This window comes from Phasianus colchicus, chromosome 17 (genome assembly GCF_987193195.1).
Source record: "Phasianus colchicus chromosome 17, bPhaCol1.hap1.1, whole genome shotgun sequence".
In the NCBI taxonomy this organism is placed as follows: domain Eukaryota; kingdom Metazoa; phylum Chordata; class Aves; order Galliformes; family Phasianidae; genus Phasianus; species Phasianus colchicus.
The window spans coordinates 3,240,961-3,257,503 of record NC_143452.1 but is presented as its reverse complement, the minus strand read 5'-3'; the positions used below and the strand labels follow the sequence as shown (position 1 = coordinate 3,257,503).

The window sequence follows — 16,543 nt, the reverse complement described above, 5'->3', positions numbered from 1 at the left end:
GAATTTTGCTCCTGGCTACATTCTGTTCTGCCAAAATCTTGCTTAGGGTCTTCTGAGCACACGCTAAGGGTTACAGGGTAAATAGGAGAAGATAGGAGGCAAATCCAGTTCCCCACAAAAGAAAAGAACAAATTTACAACTAAACAATTACTTGTGGTATATTTATCCTAATCTCTCAACACACAAATGTTTTCAGTGACTTGAGGCAGACTGTTTCACTTACAAGAGATACAAACTGTCAGGAAACAGCAAAAGGCAATTAGTAAATCACTATCGCTTCTGTAATCACTGATGAAATTTCCATTTTTTTAATTCTCTATTGCTCATTCCCACAAACAAGCACGGCATCACCTTGAAAATAAATGCAATTAATTATCTTAGCTGAAGCTTTTAAAACAGAATGGCTTCTAATCTACATTCCTGACAGAAATTCAGTAAGATTGCACTACTGCAATGTTAGCTGACTGCTGTTGCGTTTGTACCACCATCTCCCTATTTTTATTTTAACTTTTAGGCACTCATTTACAGAGTTTTTAGAATTCAGTGCTTTGAGCAATTAAGTGTTCTGAAGTAAAGTTGGGGTGAAAAGACTAGGGAAAGCATGGTTTTCTCTGCAACGGAGCTGGAACCATTTGATTCTACTCTAAAACATCCAATAGCTGTTAGCCCCACACATCCAGCTACTCAAAAATCAGCTGAATTCTATGCACCTGAACTAATTAGTCAGTGTGCCTACCCACACTTATGCATTCTTTCCTTAGCACGCAGCAGTTGTGTTGGTATGAAGTGATTGCATCACTTCTGTATAGGGATTTGGGGATTTCATTTCAGTAACAGTATAACAGCAGCCACCACATTACTGATTTATTGTCCTAACAATAGAAATAAAAGTAAACAAACACAACCAAAATTACTAGACTGCCCAGGGTAAGTTTTTGTAGCAAACTTTCAGTTAGACATCTGAAGGCAAGAAAGATTACGTATGCATTTTTGAAAACATAATTGGTTAGCAAAAAAATATTATAATTTGTGGTGATGTAAATAGGAGGAAACATGTAGACTGGTGGTTGGATCTCAAGCTGCAGCATGACGTGATGGCAGACAAAAATCATTTAATTGCAAATTGGGTACACATTCTACAAGCCCTGTAATCATTCTACTGCAGAATGACACTCCTGTCAGAGATGCAGAAGAAAGCTCAGCTGTGGTCCAACTGTGCCTTGTGAGCAAGGTACAAAAGGAAAGGGTGACATTTCTTAAATCAAGCAAATAGGCATACACGCAAGCAACACGTTTCCAAAAGTAAGTGTAGGTTAACTGAATGAAAAAACATAGTTGATGTCCTATAAATACCTATTATGTGAAGTATTGAATAGGCTCTAAAGTTGATAGATTTTTATCATTTTCTCAAGTTAAAGCAGTTGTATGTGAATACATGCATAAAAGACATTGCATTCATGCTTGTAGAAACAATTTGTCATAGCCAGATGAATTCTAGATGGGCTATTATATTGCACATATGGCCCCAAGACATGCTTCTTAGATTTCCTATCTGAGCTTAAGACAACTTTAAATATATTTATCATAAATGAAATTATTTATTGCTTTTACTTTTGGAATAATGAAAAAGTACTCAGGAAATGCAGGTAGGAGGATGAAGTCTGATATCTGAGATAGGGAGGGAGTTTGTCACAGTGCAGAGAGAAATTTAGTATTGCTACTGATGCTCAGAGATGCTTTCTTTCCTCATGTTAAATGCTCAAGTATTTGTGGAGAAAAGGGCTTCTCTTCAAATGCAAGACTAGCATATACAGTCTTTCCTCTTCTAACAAATGAACAGCTTGAATGGAAAAGATTAAAGTGCTAAAACATGCTTAAAGTTTTAGAAAGAGATGAAATAGATGGAAGTACTGCGATTTCACAAATCAGGCCAAATAGACATCTTCATAGTCCACCCTGCCAAAACACTAAAGCATCAGGGACAGAGGAAGCCCTATGTGTAACAGCACTTACTTATTTTACAGAGTTACAGCTCATTCCAACTGCTTTGTTGGTTTGGAGCGGCACACTAATTAATACAATCAGAAGAAAAAGTTTCAGAAATCTCCCACCAGCACACATTAGCATATACTGCCGAGAGACTTGATAGAGTTCAAAGCTTATCTTGTAGCCTACATGCTCCATGTTTGCTCAGAGCAGCAGCTGGCCAAGTGATCTCCCTTCTTCTCAAAGAGCAAAATTAAATTAGATTAGATCATCTATTCTCCCTTGTAGAATTAAGATCGCGCTATGAAAACAAGCAAATTAGCTTTTGCAATCCTATTTTCTCACTTAAAGGGTAAAAGGCTGAGGGATGCTTTCTGTACCAACTCAGCCAAGCTGCTTTCTGTACCAATTCAGCTAAGCTGCAACAGAATGCACATGCCTTTTCTTCCTAGCAACCTATAAGAAACAGTTGTAGCCCAATGGACTTGAGGCTGTGAGTGACAGGGAAGCCTGAGGGATGAGGTCAAAGAAGAAGGGATCAAGGGAAAAATAAAAACAGACACAAGGTCTTGAGATGGATGCACAGAAATGTATTTCCTGGATTGAGCTGCAGGACTACAGAGTTCTGAGAGCTGCTTTGTTTGCTGCCATGTAAAAACACTCCTGAGAATGAGAAAACTTAGCTCCTAGACAAATTATGTCAAAGAACATTTTATGAAAAGAAATGCTCACATTAGGAAATAGAAGGAAAAATGTAAGAGATAAGACTGTTAGGACTTAAAAGCTATCCTGAAGAACAAGCATTTGTGGATGATGAATGGGATGGAGAATGAACAGTTTGAATGAAGATACTGCAGTGATGCTAGATGCCACATTAGAAAAGGCACAAGTGAATGAAGCTCAAAAGGGGCCATACAAATAAGATCCTACATTTAAATGCTAGTTTCTAGTGTTGCATCACTGCACAACAAGCTGTGAGGTCACTTGGCACAGATGCAGTTAAACAAGCTTATAAAAATGTGTTCCCATTAAATTACCATGTTGCAGCAATTAGACACACTCCAGAAGATTGTCCTATGCAATCTGTTCTAGATGAACAGCTAATGAGAACTAAGCTAAAATACGATCTGGTTATGATTCCTCTTTTTAATATTCTCTATATTACTGAGCAGCTTAAACCTATAAAATGGAAAGGGTGAAGGATATTTGTCTGCTCTGGTCAGATGGAGTAGTGAGACTGGCCATGAGAGCACATAATGAAGTCTGTTGTGCACCTTCACTCAACCACCTTACGCTGCATCAAGTTTAGCAAGAAATTAATTTAAGTTATCGTAGCTTGATTAGATCTTAGTTTGGCTCAGGGTGAGGGAGAAGCAACTTCAGCTTTACTGCCAAGATTCCTCACACCTCAGTCTTCACCACTGTAATTGGTACAGATTAAAACAAGATGACATTGGAAAAATAATACCAAAGAAATAAAAATCCTCTCCTATGGGAGGATGCATTTTAAAGAGAGGGACGGAGTGAAAAGAAACTCCATTTTTCATGTGGTAACTGAATGACAAATAACTAGGCCTCAGTTCACAGGGCACACCGACTTGCGAAAAACCACCATAAGTTTGTCTATGAAAATCATGCTCTTCAAAGAGTTACCATATTGGGTGTTCTAGTCATACATGGTGTAAAAATAAACTTTAAAAATTGGAAGCACTGAATATACTCTCAGCGCATAAAACATTTGTTCTGAAGCATCTTCAAATTAATCCGATCTGTTATTTCAAGACCTTGAGGAGTGCAGGCCACTTACTGCCCTTACATTTGTTCTTTCAGCATGCTTCTGCCCACTGCTTCTGTTGTGCTGTGCGGACAAACACATCAGCTGAGGCTGCAGACTGGCTCAGCCAACATCCATACATTGCAATAGATGGCATTTTCAAGGATCAAAGGGATGCAGTCAGATATTTAATGGTAAGAACAGCCTTATTTCAGGTGAACCAAGACGGCTTTAGACCTGAGCTATGTCGTTCATTTCCTATTCTGCTTTCCTTAAAACACCCTTAAGATCAACTCTGCCATTTCCTTCATATTAACTCTCATGTTTGCACTGTAAGTAAAACTGAACGGGAAGACAAGGACAAAAATCTGATTCCACAATTAGAAATATAAACACCTTATAGAGATAGTAAAAGTCTTTGTTCTGTTTGCACAAGGCTGACTCTTACGTACTAAGTATAAGTACTGCAAATAAGGGCTTGACACCTCTCTATTTGTGAGCTGTACTGAAGACATTATGCTAAAAGTCAACCATTTCTCAAAGTAAATGAGGGCTCAAAAAGGGCTGTCTCACAGCCTGAAATATCTCAACTCCCTGTGAATTCCCCTGACTTGACTGCTACCATTTTATTGCAGCTGTTCATTCAATTCAGAGTTCACATCATGAAACATGACAGAAAAGGAACTGATGAGAATTCAGTGAACGCAGCTTTTCATTTGAAAAGATCCTCAAACATATAAAATTGCTTTATTTTGCTTAATTTTCCACATTTAAAAGCATAAATTGCATTTATTTTTCTAGTCAATACTGAAAACAAGTGATAATTTGTAGTATTACAACTTTCATCTCAAAGGAATACAACCGCAACAGTTTCCACTCCTTCTGAAAGAGGTGAATGCTATGGAAGAGGTTGGATTGCCTAATGCAGGAGATGCATACATTATTTTTCCCCAGGAGAATATGCAAGAACTGTTGCTATCAGCTTCTTTTTGTACACACATAAATGACTTTCAGGAAAACAGACTTTTTTTTTTTCTTTTTTTTAATGTGTTGAGCTACATGCACTAAATATCTAATACTGGAAATGGGAAATGCTAGTATTTCCTAAGAATAAAAAACGACTTAGGATTCTTAGCAGCCACAGTTCTCAGCAGGATCACTTAACTCAGGTTATTACCATTCAATCCAAACAACCTGTATCCTTTTAAGTACTGAAGCATTTAAAAGTCTAGACTGTGTACTCTGCCTATTATGAAATCTCATCTTATTTATTTTGGAGTTGGTGGAAAGACTTCCACTTATTTCACTACACAGCAAATTAGGCCTGTGGTAAAGTTAAATAATTAATGACACTGGAATCTTAGATACTACAACATAGCTTTGTACTCTGATGCTCAGAGTCTGGTTTTGTGATAGAAGTAAAAAATAATGATAATAAAAGTAGAAAGATGAGCTCACTGGGAAGATATAAAACAGGAAACGTACTGCATTAGTCAGACAATCATCACAATATACAGGACCCAAAAGTGATTATATCCAGTTTCCACTGAATTTAAAGGACTTCAGGAAAATTCCACTGACTTGGTGTTAAGCAGCTGCAAAGAGCTGAACATTCATAGAGACTTGCCAAGACTCTGCTATTAAAGCAGACGAGGGACTGAACCTTGACTATACCTTCTGTCCTTCCTGTATTCTGATCAGCCTCTGCTCCAAAGGCTTTCCTCTGTTGCTTTCTGATCACTTCAGGGATGTAATTTTGCCTACTGTTTCCTCAGCATTTCCTTTTGTAAATCCTTATCTTTCAATGTTCACTCCTCATTCACAATCTTACCCTTTTTTCAAATCGAATCTATCTTGACTTTGGCCATCTGCCCATGCAGACTGCTCAGGTCATTCTTCTCTCACACTTCTTCCCTTTAAGGTTTTCCTTCTTTAGGTGACCTTAGTCATTGTTTTTCCTCTGTTCCTTAGTAGCCACTACTTTCACATTTCTCAATTTTACTACACCAGCTTCACTAGAAAGACCTTCTCCAAGCCTCTTTCTACCTACGCATCTTGCTCATCTCCTGTTCTTCCTATCACGTGCTTTTTCTTGCTCTGAATCTTCTAATAAGTGGAGTATAAAATTATCAATCTTCCCCTTGTTATAGAAAGAATTTCCATAGAAATAACTATTTAAAACAGAAGATCTTAGTCACAGGATAACAAAACTTCTTTTGTATACTAGCCTTATTTCAATGCAACTGTATTAACTTCTGTGGCATTTAAATTAGATAGTATTTATCCACTTGGAAGAAACCTAACATAAAAAGAAACATATCTTCCTTCTTCCAACCCTCGAACATTTTCAAGTTTTAAATTAGAAATGTTTTTCCATTCCTTTGGTTGTACAATGCCTTAACTTGGCTCTCAGACAACTGCCCGTTGGCACCTGGACAGCATGCCCTAATAGTCTGCATTTTTCCTAATCTAAGATGCTGAAAAGCATCAATTCCTGTTAGAGCCAACAGGTTCTGGGAAAAATGAATATATCTGAAACCATGGAATATAAACATGTACAATGATGGCTTTCTTGTCATCCTAGTGTGACGCTGAATGATGTTATGGCAGTGCTTTAGAAATGTCACGGTCTCTCTAATGGTGAAAATGGAAAGGTCCTGACACTCACAAACAGTCCCACTTCTGACAGTTTCCACTGAAAAGGATCAGAAATAGACAACAGTTCAAACGTACCACTTAACACATCAAGGTGCAGTAACTACATGCATTCCCTACGTGGTTCCTTCAGGGTCATTAAAAGGCCTTCCGAGAAGTCATTCTTTCCATCTTCTTTGATATATCTTTATACTGTGCATGTTCAGAAAAAACTATGCTCCCTTGCTAAGCAAGACTACAGTACCAAAGTGCCATCTATACAGAAGCATGCTTCTTCTGACTTCTCACACTGGTGCATAAATGTGCTATTTCACGTTTATGATACAAATGACAAAACATTAATAACCAGGATGTAATTTCCTTCAGAAGGGAGCCTCTGGGGAGGTAAGTGTTCTTAATTATATCAATTTCTCCTGCATATACCATCACAGAATAGTTGACTAACTTACGCTTATTTTTTTTTTCAGTGCAAGATTGTTACTTTACAAGTCTGTAATTTCACAAGTACTTTAACTCATTATTATTTATGGTCCATCCAAAATCCACCCACAGATTGGTGTTAGAATACAGAAGGCATCAGATAGAAATCAAAGATGTGGTACGAATCACCCTCAAGGCTAATTGCTAGGAGTTACCTTTCTGAAAGCAATTGTGTGCAACAGAAGCAATTGCTCATGGTCTTCATTGCTAGTTTTCCTTGGCTGAAAAGCAAATTATATACTAATGCAGGTATGATTTACTTACAGATAACCTAGACCAGAGAAAATAAAAAAATATGGATGACAATACATTCCTCTGAGGGAAAATAAATACTAATACTGGGCTGCAAACAGCTATTAAAGAATCAGCTCCTGGGGAGACCCAACAGATAGCATAAGAGTGAGCAATTTAAAAGGTGCAGTTCAAAATAAGTTCCCTCTAGTTGTTTACAAGGTTCTGTCCATCCTAAAGCTGTATCCATAAATAGTTCTAAGATCATTCCTTTTCCTAGGTCTAAGCATTCTTACATACACTTACCTAAAATAAAATCAGGAAAAAGGTGTAAATCAACCCCCCAACCTCAAGTCAGTGTAAATTAATGATGAAGTTCTGAAAATTGAGAAGAATTATTTACTACTGCTACTATAAAAGCCAACCGCAAAATACAGACACTAAGTGAGATGGTAAAGAGCAAAATTAAAATGCACTATGGAAAGTCTCCACAGATCCCTTTTTGCTCAGACCTTAAAAGCTGAGAAATTACTTTGAGTTCGGTACCCAGTCCCCTGACTAATCTATTTATTTCTGTGGAAGTCAAAGAGTGGGGGGAAACGTATTTCACTCATTCTTAGTAATTTCTCCTACAAAAAATATTTTTTTGAGAAACAATACACAGACAGCTGAGCCAATTTTCCTTCTCCCCTCTCAGACAAAATTGGATCATGATTCATCACATACACAGTTGGATTTTAATTTATTCCTTTAACAAGTTTGTTTATTTTCTTGTAAGCAAGTATTAATCCACTCAGACACAGCAAAATGTTAATTTTACTGCATTGCCTTTCAAACTTAAAAAAGCTGAATCTAACTCCTGTTGGTGCTCATTCTAGCCTTGAAGAAAAAAAAAAAAAAAGAAATACCTGACCTGTGTACAGAGGTTCCCTGTTCTTTGGGGAGGTTAACACTAACTGCACATCAGTCCTCTCTGAATGAAAGTGAACAATCCTGTCAGTCTTCAATGTGGGCAGAGATGGAGAGTTTATCATCTTCTTCAAGGAAAGCTGTTCCATAATTATCCATTCACACTAACTTCACAGTGCCACTCACTGCAAAGAAGAAGGTGACACAGGAAAGCATTTGGCCTATTAGAGAAACATAAAACTTCACTCAGTTCAGTGGAGTCCAAGTAGAATTTAGCCATCTGGTATTCAGATATACATCATGCCTATGATGTTCACTTGCTAAATGGTTATTTCGTGAAGCAACGCTAATGATGATAACCCTTCTGTTCTTTCAGTGAGAAGCTTAGTGAGCCCTCCAGCTACTGGAACAAAAGTACACACCCAATTAGATGAGAGAAGAGTCCCCATCCCTTATCTCTGCTGCAAGAGAAAAGAATAAATCTGCTACACATTCAAGGGATCTGTGTGATTCGGACACCAAACACCTCTCAAGCTATGTTCATTTCACTGTGCCATGCAATATGGACTCACACAAGAAAGTACTCAGAACGTGTTCATGTCTTAACCTTACCATTATCTCAAAACATCTGCCATTATGAGGATTCAGCACAGAACCCTTCTCCAAATTCATGTGAGGACAGATACAGGACAAATGCTGACTGCATCTTGAAGAGTGAACCGCTCATCTCAATGCTGCACTTGCCATTAGGGTTTCAATCGACAGGGTAGCTGGCAGTCACTTGGTACTAACCTACTCTGTCTCCTGAAGCACTGTAACACAGCTAAAATGCTTTAGCTCAAATGTAAACAGCAAAAGTATAAATGCAGTACATGCATACTTCCAAATCTGTGGTGCAACACTACTTATCAGCTATTTGAGAAGCATTACATGAGTACATACAAGGAAACCTATAAAATTATGTATTTGTGACATTTCCCACAACTATTTGCAGTTTCCAAACTGTGAGTTACACATTTCAAGCAAGTTCAACCCTTAGATAACAATGCATCCATTTCTAGCATGAAAATACTGTTGACTGTTAATGGGTCTTGTTTCTTTGTGGAAAATTGGTGAAATTTTTGTGAAGTGAGGAAAGCTAAGCAACCTGCACTTGCTAAAGGAACACACAAATGCTACAGTGCTAATTCTGAATGCTCTAATTTCTTCTAAACATTTCACTCATCTCTAAGCTCATCTAAATTTGTTTCTTAGACAAACAGGATGTCTACTTGATTCAGCCCAAAACAGCAGTGATATTGTGCATCTCTACAGAAAGATAACTATGTACATACACACATATACATACAAAGTAAATTAGCACTTACACTAAGTGCCAATTTGTATAAATGAAGGGAAATCAGCAGTCAGGAAGATGAGGCCAGACATTCAACTGCTGTGTGCCGACTGCTTTCCGCTAACACGGAACAGGGAAACTTCACACAACCAACCAGGAGATTAACAGTCAGTGTAACACTGACAGACACTGCTGCACAAAGGCACATTGCACCATAGCTCTGCATTCAGAGGACGACCGTATTTAACACAATTAAAGTAATTGCTCCAGTCTAGTCGGCCCAGTTAGGTCTCCATTGGAGTTAATTAGAAAATGCCAGTAAAATACTTTGAACATGCAAATGCTAAATGTTAAATACTTCCATTATTAATATATTCTCACAAATGCTGCGATGGTAGGCAGGTGCAGGGTTCCTGGAATGCTGCAGTGTTATAACATGAAAAGTAAAGCCAGTACTTTTCCAACACTCATTTTAACACAATACAAGAACTTGTTCTACGAACCGAGCTGTTGCCTCTGAAATAGACAAAAGCTCAGGCCCTTTTACCACCAAGAAAGTATTTTCTGTGATTCAACACAAGCTAGAACCCCGTGTTCATCTCCAATCATCTAATGCATAAGCACATAAAGACTGGTTATTCATGGGAAAAAAAAGGGGGGAATAAAAACTGCATGAAGGAAATACAAGGAGCAGGACATAACTGCTCGCTGTAGTCTAAACTTCTGGAACAGAATTAGAGCTGTGCATCCTGCCAGGACTGTCATGCAGAGTATCAAATCCCAGCTTGGTAAGGGAGCTTTAGGCAAATACCCAAAAAAGATAAGAAGGTAATGACTGAAGGCATGAAGTAGAGGGAAGGAAACAAAACATTCTGAATTAAAAAAGGTTAAAAGCACTGGGTCATACTTAGTCCTGGGAATCAAAGACTTAGCCGTGCACAGCTTCGTAAGAGATAATAAAAGAGAGCAACAACTGATTATTCTTCCTAGTCATAGATGGAGAAAAAAATAATGAGATTAAGCCATAAAAGGGAAAATGGAAGATGAGTACTGAGAACCTTTATAACTCAAAGAGTGGAACAAGTAGCCCAGAGGCTGTAGAATACTCATCACTGAGAATATTCAGGCTTAAGTAAACACCCATCTGTTATGGAATATTCTGTTATAATCGCTCCTGCTATCATGCAAGGAGGTGGAAAGAGCTGCACCAAAGTCTGGGGGTTGGATACCTACAATTCATTTATTTCAGGTTTCTGAAACATTTATTTGAAACAACAAACATCTGTTTCTTAATCCCCCAATTAACACAGCTTCCAGCCCGAAGGAATTAACCACAAAATTCAATGAAAAACAGTTTATTTGCTAGCAATGGTGTAAAACAAATTGCCTACAAACTTTTACATGGCTAATAGAACAGGTTAATTGTGCGGCTTTTTTTTTTTTTTTTTCCCCTTTGAGGAGTGCATTTTAATTCCAAAAACATATAAATAAAAATAGGAAGTCATCCCTGAGCAGAGACCTTTGCAGCAGTGTCTCAGCAGAGAATTACACACTACTACAGACTCAAGCTCTCATTCATGATACTGACCTCCTCTGAAGAACACTCTGAGATCTAACGATGAAAAGGACTGTAAAAGCACTAGATGTTATCATTAGTATTCAGGAGGATGGAATTCTGTGGTTTGGTTGAATTCAAAGGGACTGCTGGTGCTTATGAAAGCTGACATTTTAAACAAGGAAATAGCTCTGACAGCAACGTTAATGTGGGCTGACCAGGATGGGGTGAGGCCACACTTTTCTGCCAATGTTTCCCAGCAGGTTGCGCTGCAGACTTATTTAGGATCATGGAACCAATTTAATGCCTGCTCACTCATGTTTTACCATTTTCACAATACAGTATTTTAATCTGATTCCAGCCACACAAGAACTGTGTAGTGTCTACAACAGCATCCTGATCAAGAAAATATGCATCACTGCTTGCATCCTCAGAACTCTATTTCCTGCCTACAGTTGGCCAGCAGAAGTTGCTTATTCCAAACACTGTTACCACCTCTGATACCCTTTCAACTCGATGGATTTGCACCACGCTGCTTTCAGCTGCTTTGGAAAAACTAAATGGAATAGAAAGTCAATCACCAAATGTTCTAGTGCTCTGGCTTTAAAGATGTCTCTGATTGTAGGAGTGGAACGTGCTGTTCATCAGTTTATTTGGCTGCCTTTGCCACTAGATGAATTTTAAGTAATCCTTTATTCTCACAAAACAGACTTTCAATGAGTAACCAATACAAACAACACATGCATTAAGATTCCATCCAGCAATACAGGCTCCCAATAATAGCTCCAGCATCTCCGCAAGCTTCAGGCAGTTTAATTGAACACCATAATTTACCTCAAGGTTAGCATCATTTGGACAGCTTTTGAAAACATATTTTTGTTACTGGAGAAATGTGTTCTGTACACATTTGCTGTGGTCAGCCTTCTTTTCCAACCTAATGATTTGACCTTCTGTTCTCTGTAACTAGCACTGAGACATCAATTAGTAAAGCAAAGCACTCTGTCATTTCCCCTCATACTCCTTAAGGTCTCTTTAAATAATATTTCATTATCAGCTGTTAGAAGCTTTCCCTCTTCCATAAACAATATAATAATATATACGGATAATTAATACATTTAAGATTTCTGCATTTTTTTTTTTTTTTTGCTGTTTTCGTTAATTTGCGGCTGCTCTAACACCTTGATAGATCTAACTGTTAGTGCTACCTGATAACATGCAACACAGCATTAAGAGAAAGGACCATACATATCTCTATCTACTTCATTTTGGGAAAAACAATTCTGAAAGCCTTGTTAAGAAACACACTGTACTATTCTGGGGTTTGTCTGCCTTTCCAGGCTGTTGACTGTCTATCAATTTCTCCATGGATCCAGCATCTTCAGATGATAAAACACTTTCAGATATAAGGCAGAAAGATAGATTTTCCTTCACATTTGGAGTTAGCAAAGTACTGAACTTTTCCAGTACAAGCCCTCCCATTAATTCCTTGCCTTCCAGATGGCATCACAGCTATCTATGTTCCTATTCCTTCAAATCATTCTGAGATCTGTAAATTCAAATACCTGCTGTGTCTCTCTAGTTAGGTCTACTACGAACAGGGAGTGTGACACACAAGAGCTGAAGCTGAGGAGCTGTAGAAATAAAACTGCCCTTATTAAAAAGTCAACACATTCAGAAAGATGAAATACATTCTTACAGACAAGCCCAGAGAAGTAACTTTCAGAATTAGCTTTTGGGATACCAGAGCCAAAACAAGTAGTCCTACATGTCACACATTTTGAAAGATTCTGTTACTAACAGCTTCCAATTTAGGCTGTAATTAAAACAAACAAACAAACAAAAAAGCAGCTATCTTGTGGTTTTGTTTCTATTAACAGCTTTAACATGCAGGGATGAACACTAACCTGTCTATCCATGGCTACAGCAGGAAACTATTGTTACATCAGCCCTACGTGCTTCCCTTAACAGGCACCTAGCAATTTCAGGTTTCTTAGCCCAATAATTTACAGGCATAAAAATACCCCTGCAACAACACAAGATGTTAATTCTGCCAAGTAGTTCATGCTTGTCAGAGTGCAATCAATTAACTGGAACAAATACTTAATGACTGCAGTCAAGTTGGCTGGCCAGCTCAGTTTGCCGTTGTGTCAATTGCTTTAGAGCAGGGCCTTCAGCTATTTCAATTGCCAAAAAGCACAAACTACGGTTTTTAGAAAAATTTAGTGCCTTTTCTTAAAACATACTTTTCTTCAAGGTGAACGAAGCATTTATGCCATATATACACCAACAATATAATGTTAATTTCCAGCAAGAAATAAAACCATTGGAAATTATCATTACTGTGAGCTCTTCAGAGAATGCTGAAAAGATGACAGTATTATTATATGTTCACAATGTATGTCAGTAATCTGTACAGGGCTAACAGCTGATCCTCACAAAGAGTAATACCTCTGCTGCTGCAGAGGCTTCTTACTTACCAGTTGGGACTGCAGGATCCATCGTTGGCTTTTCCCAGGTATTGATCTGCTCCCAGGTAAATCCATTGGTTCCCAAGGCCACACTATAACCACAATTACTGTAGTGCTCATCAAAGGAACAACCACCTAGAAACAAGAAAAATGCATGCATTCCTGCATTAATATTATATATAATCATTACATTAAAACCATTTAATACCTAGGTTTACAGAGGGAGAAACTTAAAAAAAAAATGTCCTGCATATTATATTTCAGAGAGCAGAGAAGATATCCAGAAAATATTTTTGAATTTTCAACCTTTTGTATCTCTTAGAAGTCTTTCTTCTCTCATTGCTACTCTTCTCCTCTATCAGCTTCTTTTATTTCAACCTATTTTCTTAACATTTTCACGGACAATTGCACATAATAAGCACATGCATTTGGGTCCCAGTACTGATATTTACCTCTAGGTCAGATATTAAAAAAAAAAAAAAGAGGAATAAAGAACCCAAACGGCAAAGAGAAGCAAAGTACCACTAAACTACAGAGATACTTGCTTGATTTCACTTTTAAGATTCAAATTACACTGGGTTGGGTTGCACCTATAGAAAACGTATCCTTCCTTGCAATCATCTCTCATGCTTAATAACCACAAAGTTCTATGTGACACGTATCTACTTCTCCAGGTCTTTCAGAACTGGACCTCTGAGTGCAAGCCTTTAATTTCTCTACAACAGGAGAATAACAAGAAGTGGATGGAAACTAACATTCACACCTTCCAGTGATCTTTCCTACTGCAATTCCTGAAATACTTGAAAGTGATTAACTATCACCTGGCAGCTGTCTCAACACTTACGAATCAAGAGAGGGGAAAAAAATATATTACAACATGCACTCGTGTCAGGCAAACAAATTCAACTAGTTTAGTCCTCATTTAGTATTAGTAGATTGTTACTACACTGCTGAACCTCCCTTCCATTGCCTCAGATACATTCCTCACATCCACCCAACTTGGTTTGTCAAACATATTACAGTACTGGATCTGTTACATCAGGGAGTGTTTCGGTTTTGACCTTAATTGTGACAACAGTGTCACTGCCCTGCTTTTGCTTTCTCCTACAGAAGCAAGGGGAAATTTCTCTGCAGTTATTAGTACTCCAAAGTCAGCTGGACACATCTAACACTTCTGGAGCTGCAAGGACTGAGCAATGCTCAGGGCTACATGGTCTTGCCTTTCCAGCCAAACTGCCAACTGCTCCTGACACGAATCAGAGTTATATGCAGAGAGACATTCCCGGCTCCGTACCTTCCCACAGGCTGCATTCCCTACACATGCACAATAAATAGCAAGTACACAAGTGGTTTCCATTCAATAACAGTTACCCATCAGTGGGTCATTTAGGCATTCTTTAGTTTTCATGTATATTTTTTCTCTCTGGCTCCCAACAAAACCCAAACCCATCTCAGTTCCTATGAAATTCCTCACAAAATCCTTATTCTGTTCAAGGCTTTGACGTGCACTCCAATCACAACTGGTTTTCTAAAAATTCCCGTGAAACTTCACACAAACTATTCCTATTTAAACATATAAGCTTGAAGGATTTATTGGATAGAGTACCTGACCATAGTCAGTGCTATTATCTTTAATGTTTAAAGATTAAGCTTATCCTAAAAGAAAAAATCGTTATGTTGTATAATTTTAATATAAATAGTTCTGAGTATAGCAGATTTCATGACCCTTCCAGCCCTGCCTGCTTCAGTAGAGACCTTGCAAATGTATTTTCTACAATTTTTAAAGGTATTTTTTGCTTTAAATTTACAGTGCTTGTGAGGCTTTCAGAGCTGTCAAAATGAGCAGGACTACACTTCAGCTGTTTCCCTAAAGTTTTAATTTGATTTAGGTGAAAGAGTTCAAGTTTAAAATATTAAATGTGCTCATTAAAATGTCTAACGAAAAACAGGTGTTCTGGATTGCCTGTGAGGAGTATGCAATGCAACTGAAAGTCACCTTTTTCATAGCGAGCTGGTAAAAGAGATGATATCAAATACTCTGCACTCAGTCTCCACGCAGGGCATTCTAGTTTTGATAGATTCACTCCAGCAGGAGGAGTTCAGACATATTCCATTTACACACCACCTCTCTACAGCACATTACAGAGTACAATAAGTGGTGCTGTCTCTCAGCTATTTCTTTGAAGGAATTGTAAACAAATACTCTGATCAAGCCAGACAATTGCATGAGGGCTCATGTACAGAGAAAATTACGCAGGTGCTGATATAAAGTCTCAGAAGCAAAATGAGACGACAACAAAATACAGGGTAGCAGTCCTTATTTAACAGGGAATGTAATTGCTGATATATAGATACAATTAGCTAAATAGGTTGTTTTATGTACGCAGAGGCAGGTGAAGTTGGAGAACAAGCTGAACAAGGTAGTGAGAGCTTCTGGAAATTAATTGGGAGTTTCCACTGATAAGAGACAACACCTTAGGAAGCTTGAAAGCGTCTTGTGTGAAATTCAAGACTAACCCTTGTAGTAAGATTGGATAAGAAAGGATAAACTGTGGAGAGCCTTAAAAGCAGCTGCAACACATCTACATTTCTAAAGAAAGAAAAGTTAGCGTAGGAACCACCAAATGCAAAGTGACAAGGCAATAAACCAGATGGATTAATTTACTGGAAGCAACAGAATTGGAATTTGGAGAGGTGAATTTGCAGGAAATGAGGACGGGGAAAAAAACATTGGAGTCGATTCTCAAGGCTTGGATAAGCAGAGTGGCTGCACAGGGAGCACAGAACAGCTCAGCCTGGGTGATCAAGAAGAGGAAAGCACCTGTCAGCTTTTTGCTAGAGAGTGACAAAAGAGACAAGAACTAAAAGTGGACGTAGCTGGGAAACAGCTATGATCGCTTGTGAGCAAGAAAGCCATCAACTCTGTTATCACCCTTAAAATACAGCATATACCATATTATTGAACAGGAAAGACTTCTGTAAGTGCAGGCAAAGAATCACACAATTTGAAATACTGCAGAATTTTAGGTGCTTTTTGCTCATATCTACAATACACATTGCTGCTGGCCTTAGTTCGCAGAAGGCAAACATGGCAATGTGGCTGCAACAACAGGCGACCAAAAGCAGCTTTCTATACCCCACCCTGCTCT

General features: G+C 38.1%; 1 protein-coding gene across 12 annotated transcripts in view; it reads right to left on the bottom strand.

Moving 5' to 3' along the window:
* PTPRT (protein tyrosine phosphatase receptor type T) overlaps window positions 1–16,543 on the bottom strand; it is a 432,503-nt gene that overhangs the window by 303,144 nt on the left and 112,816 nt on the right. For all 12 annotated transcript variants that reach the window (XM_090152290.1, XM_090152287.1, XM_090152291.1 and 9 more), the window contains exon 2: window positions 13,404–13,529. In XM_090152290.1, the coding sequence (XP_090008416.1) occupies window positions 13,404–13,529 (126 nt within the window). The remainder of the gene's footprint in view (window positions 1–13,403; window positions 13,530–16,543) is intronic.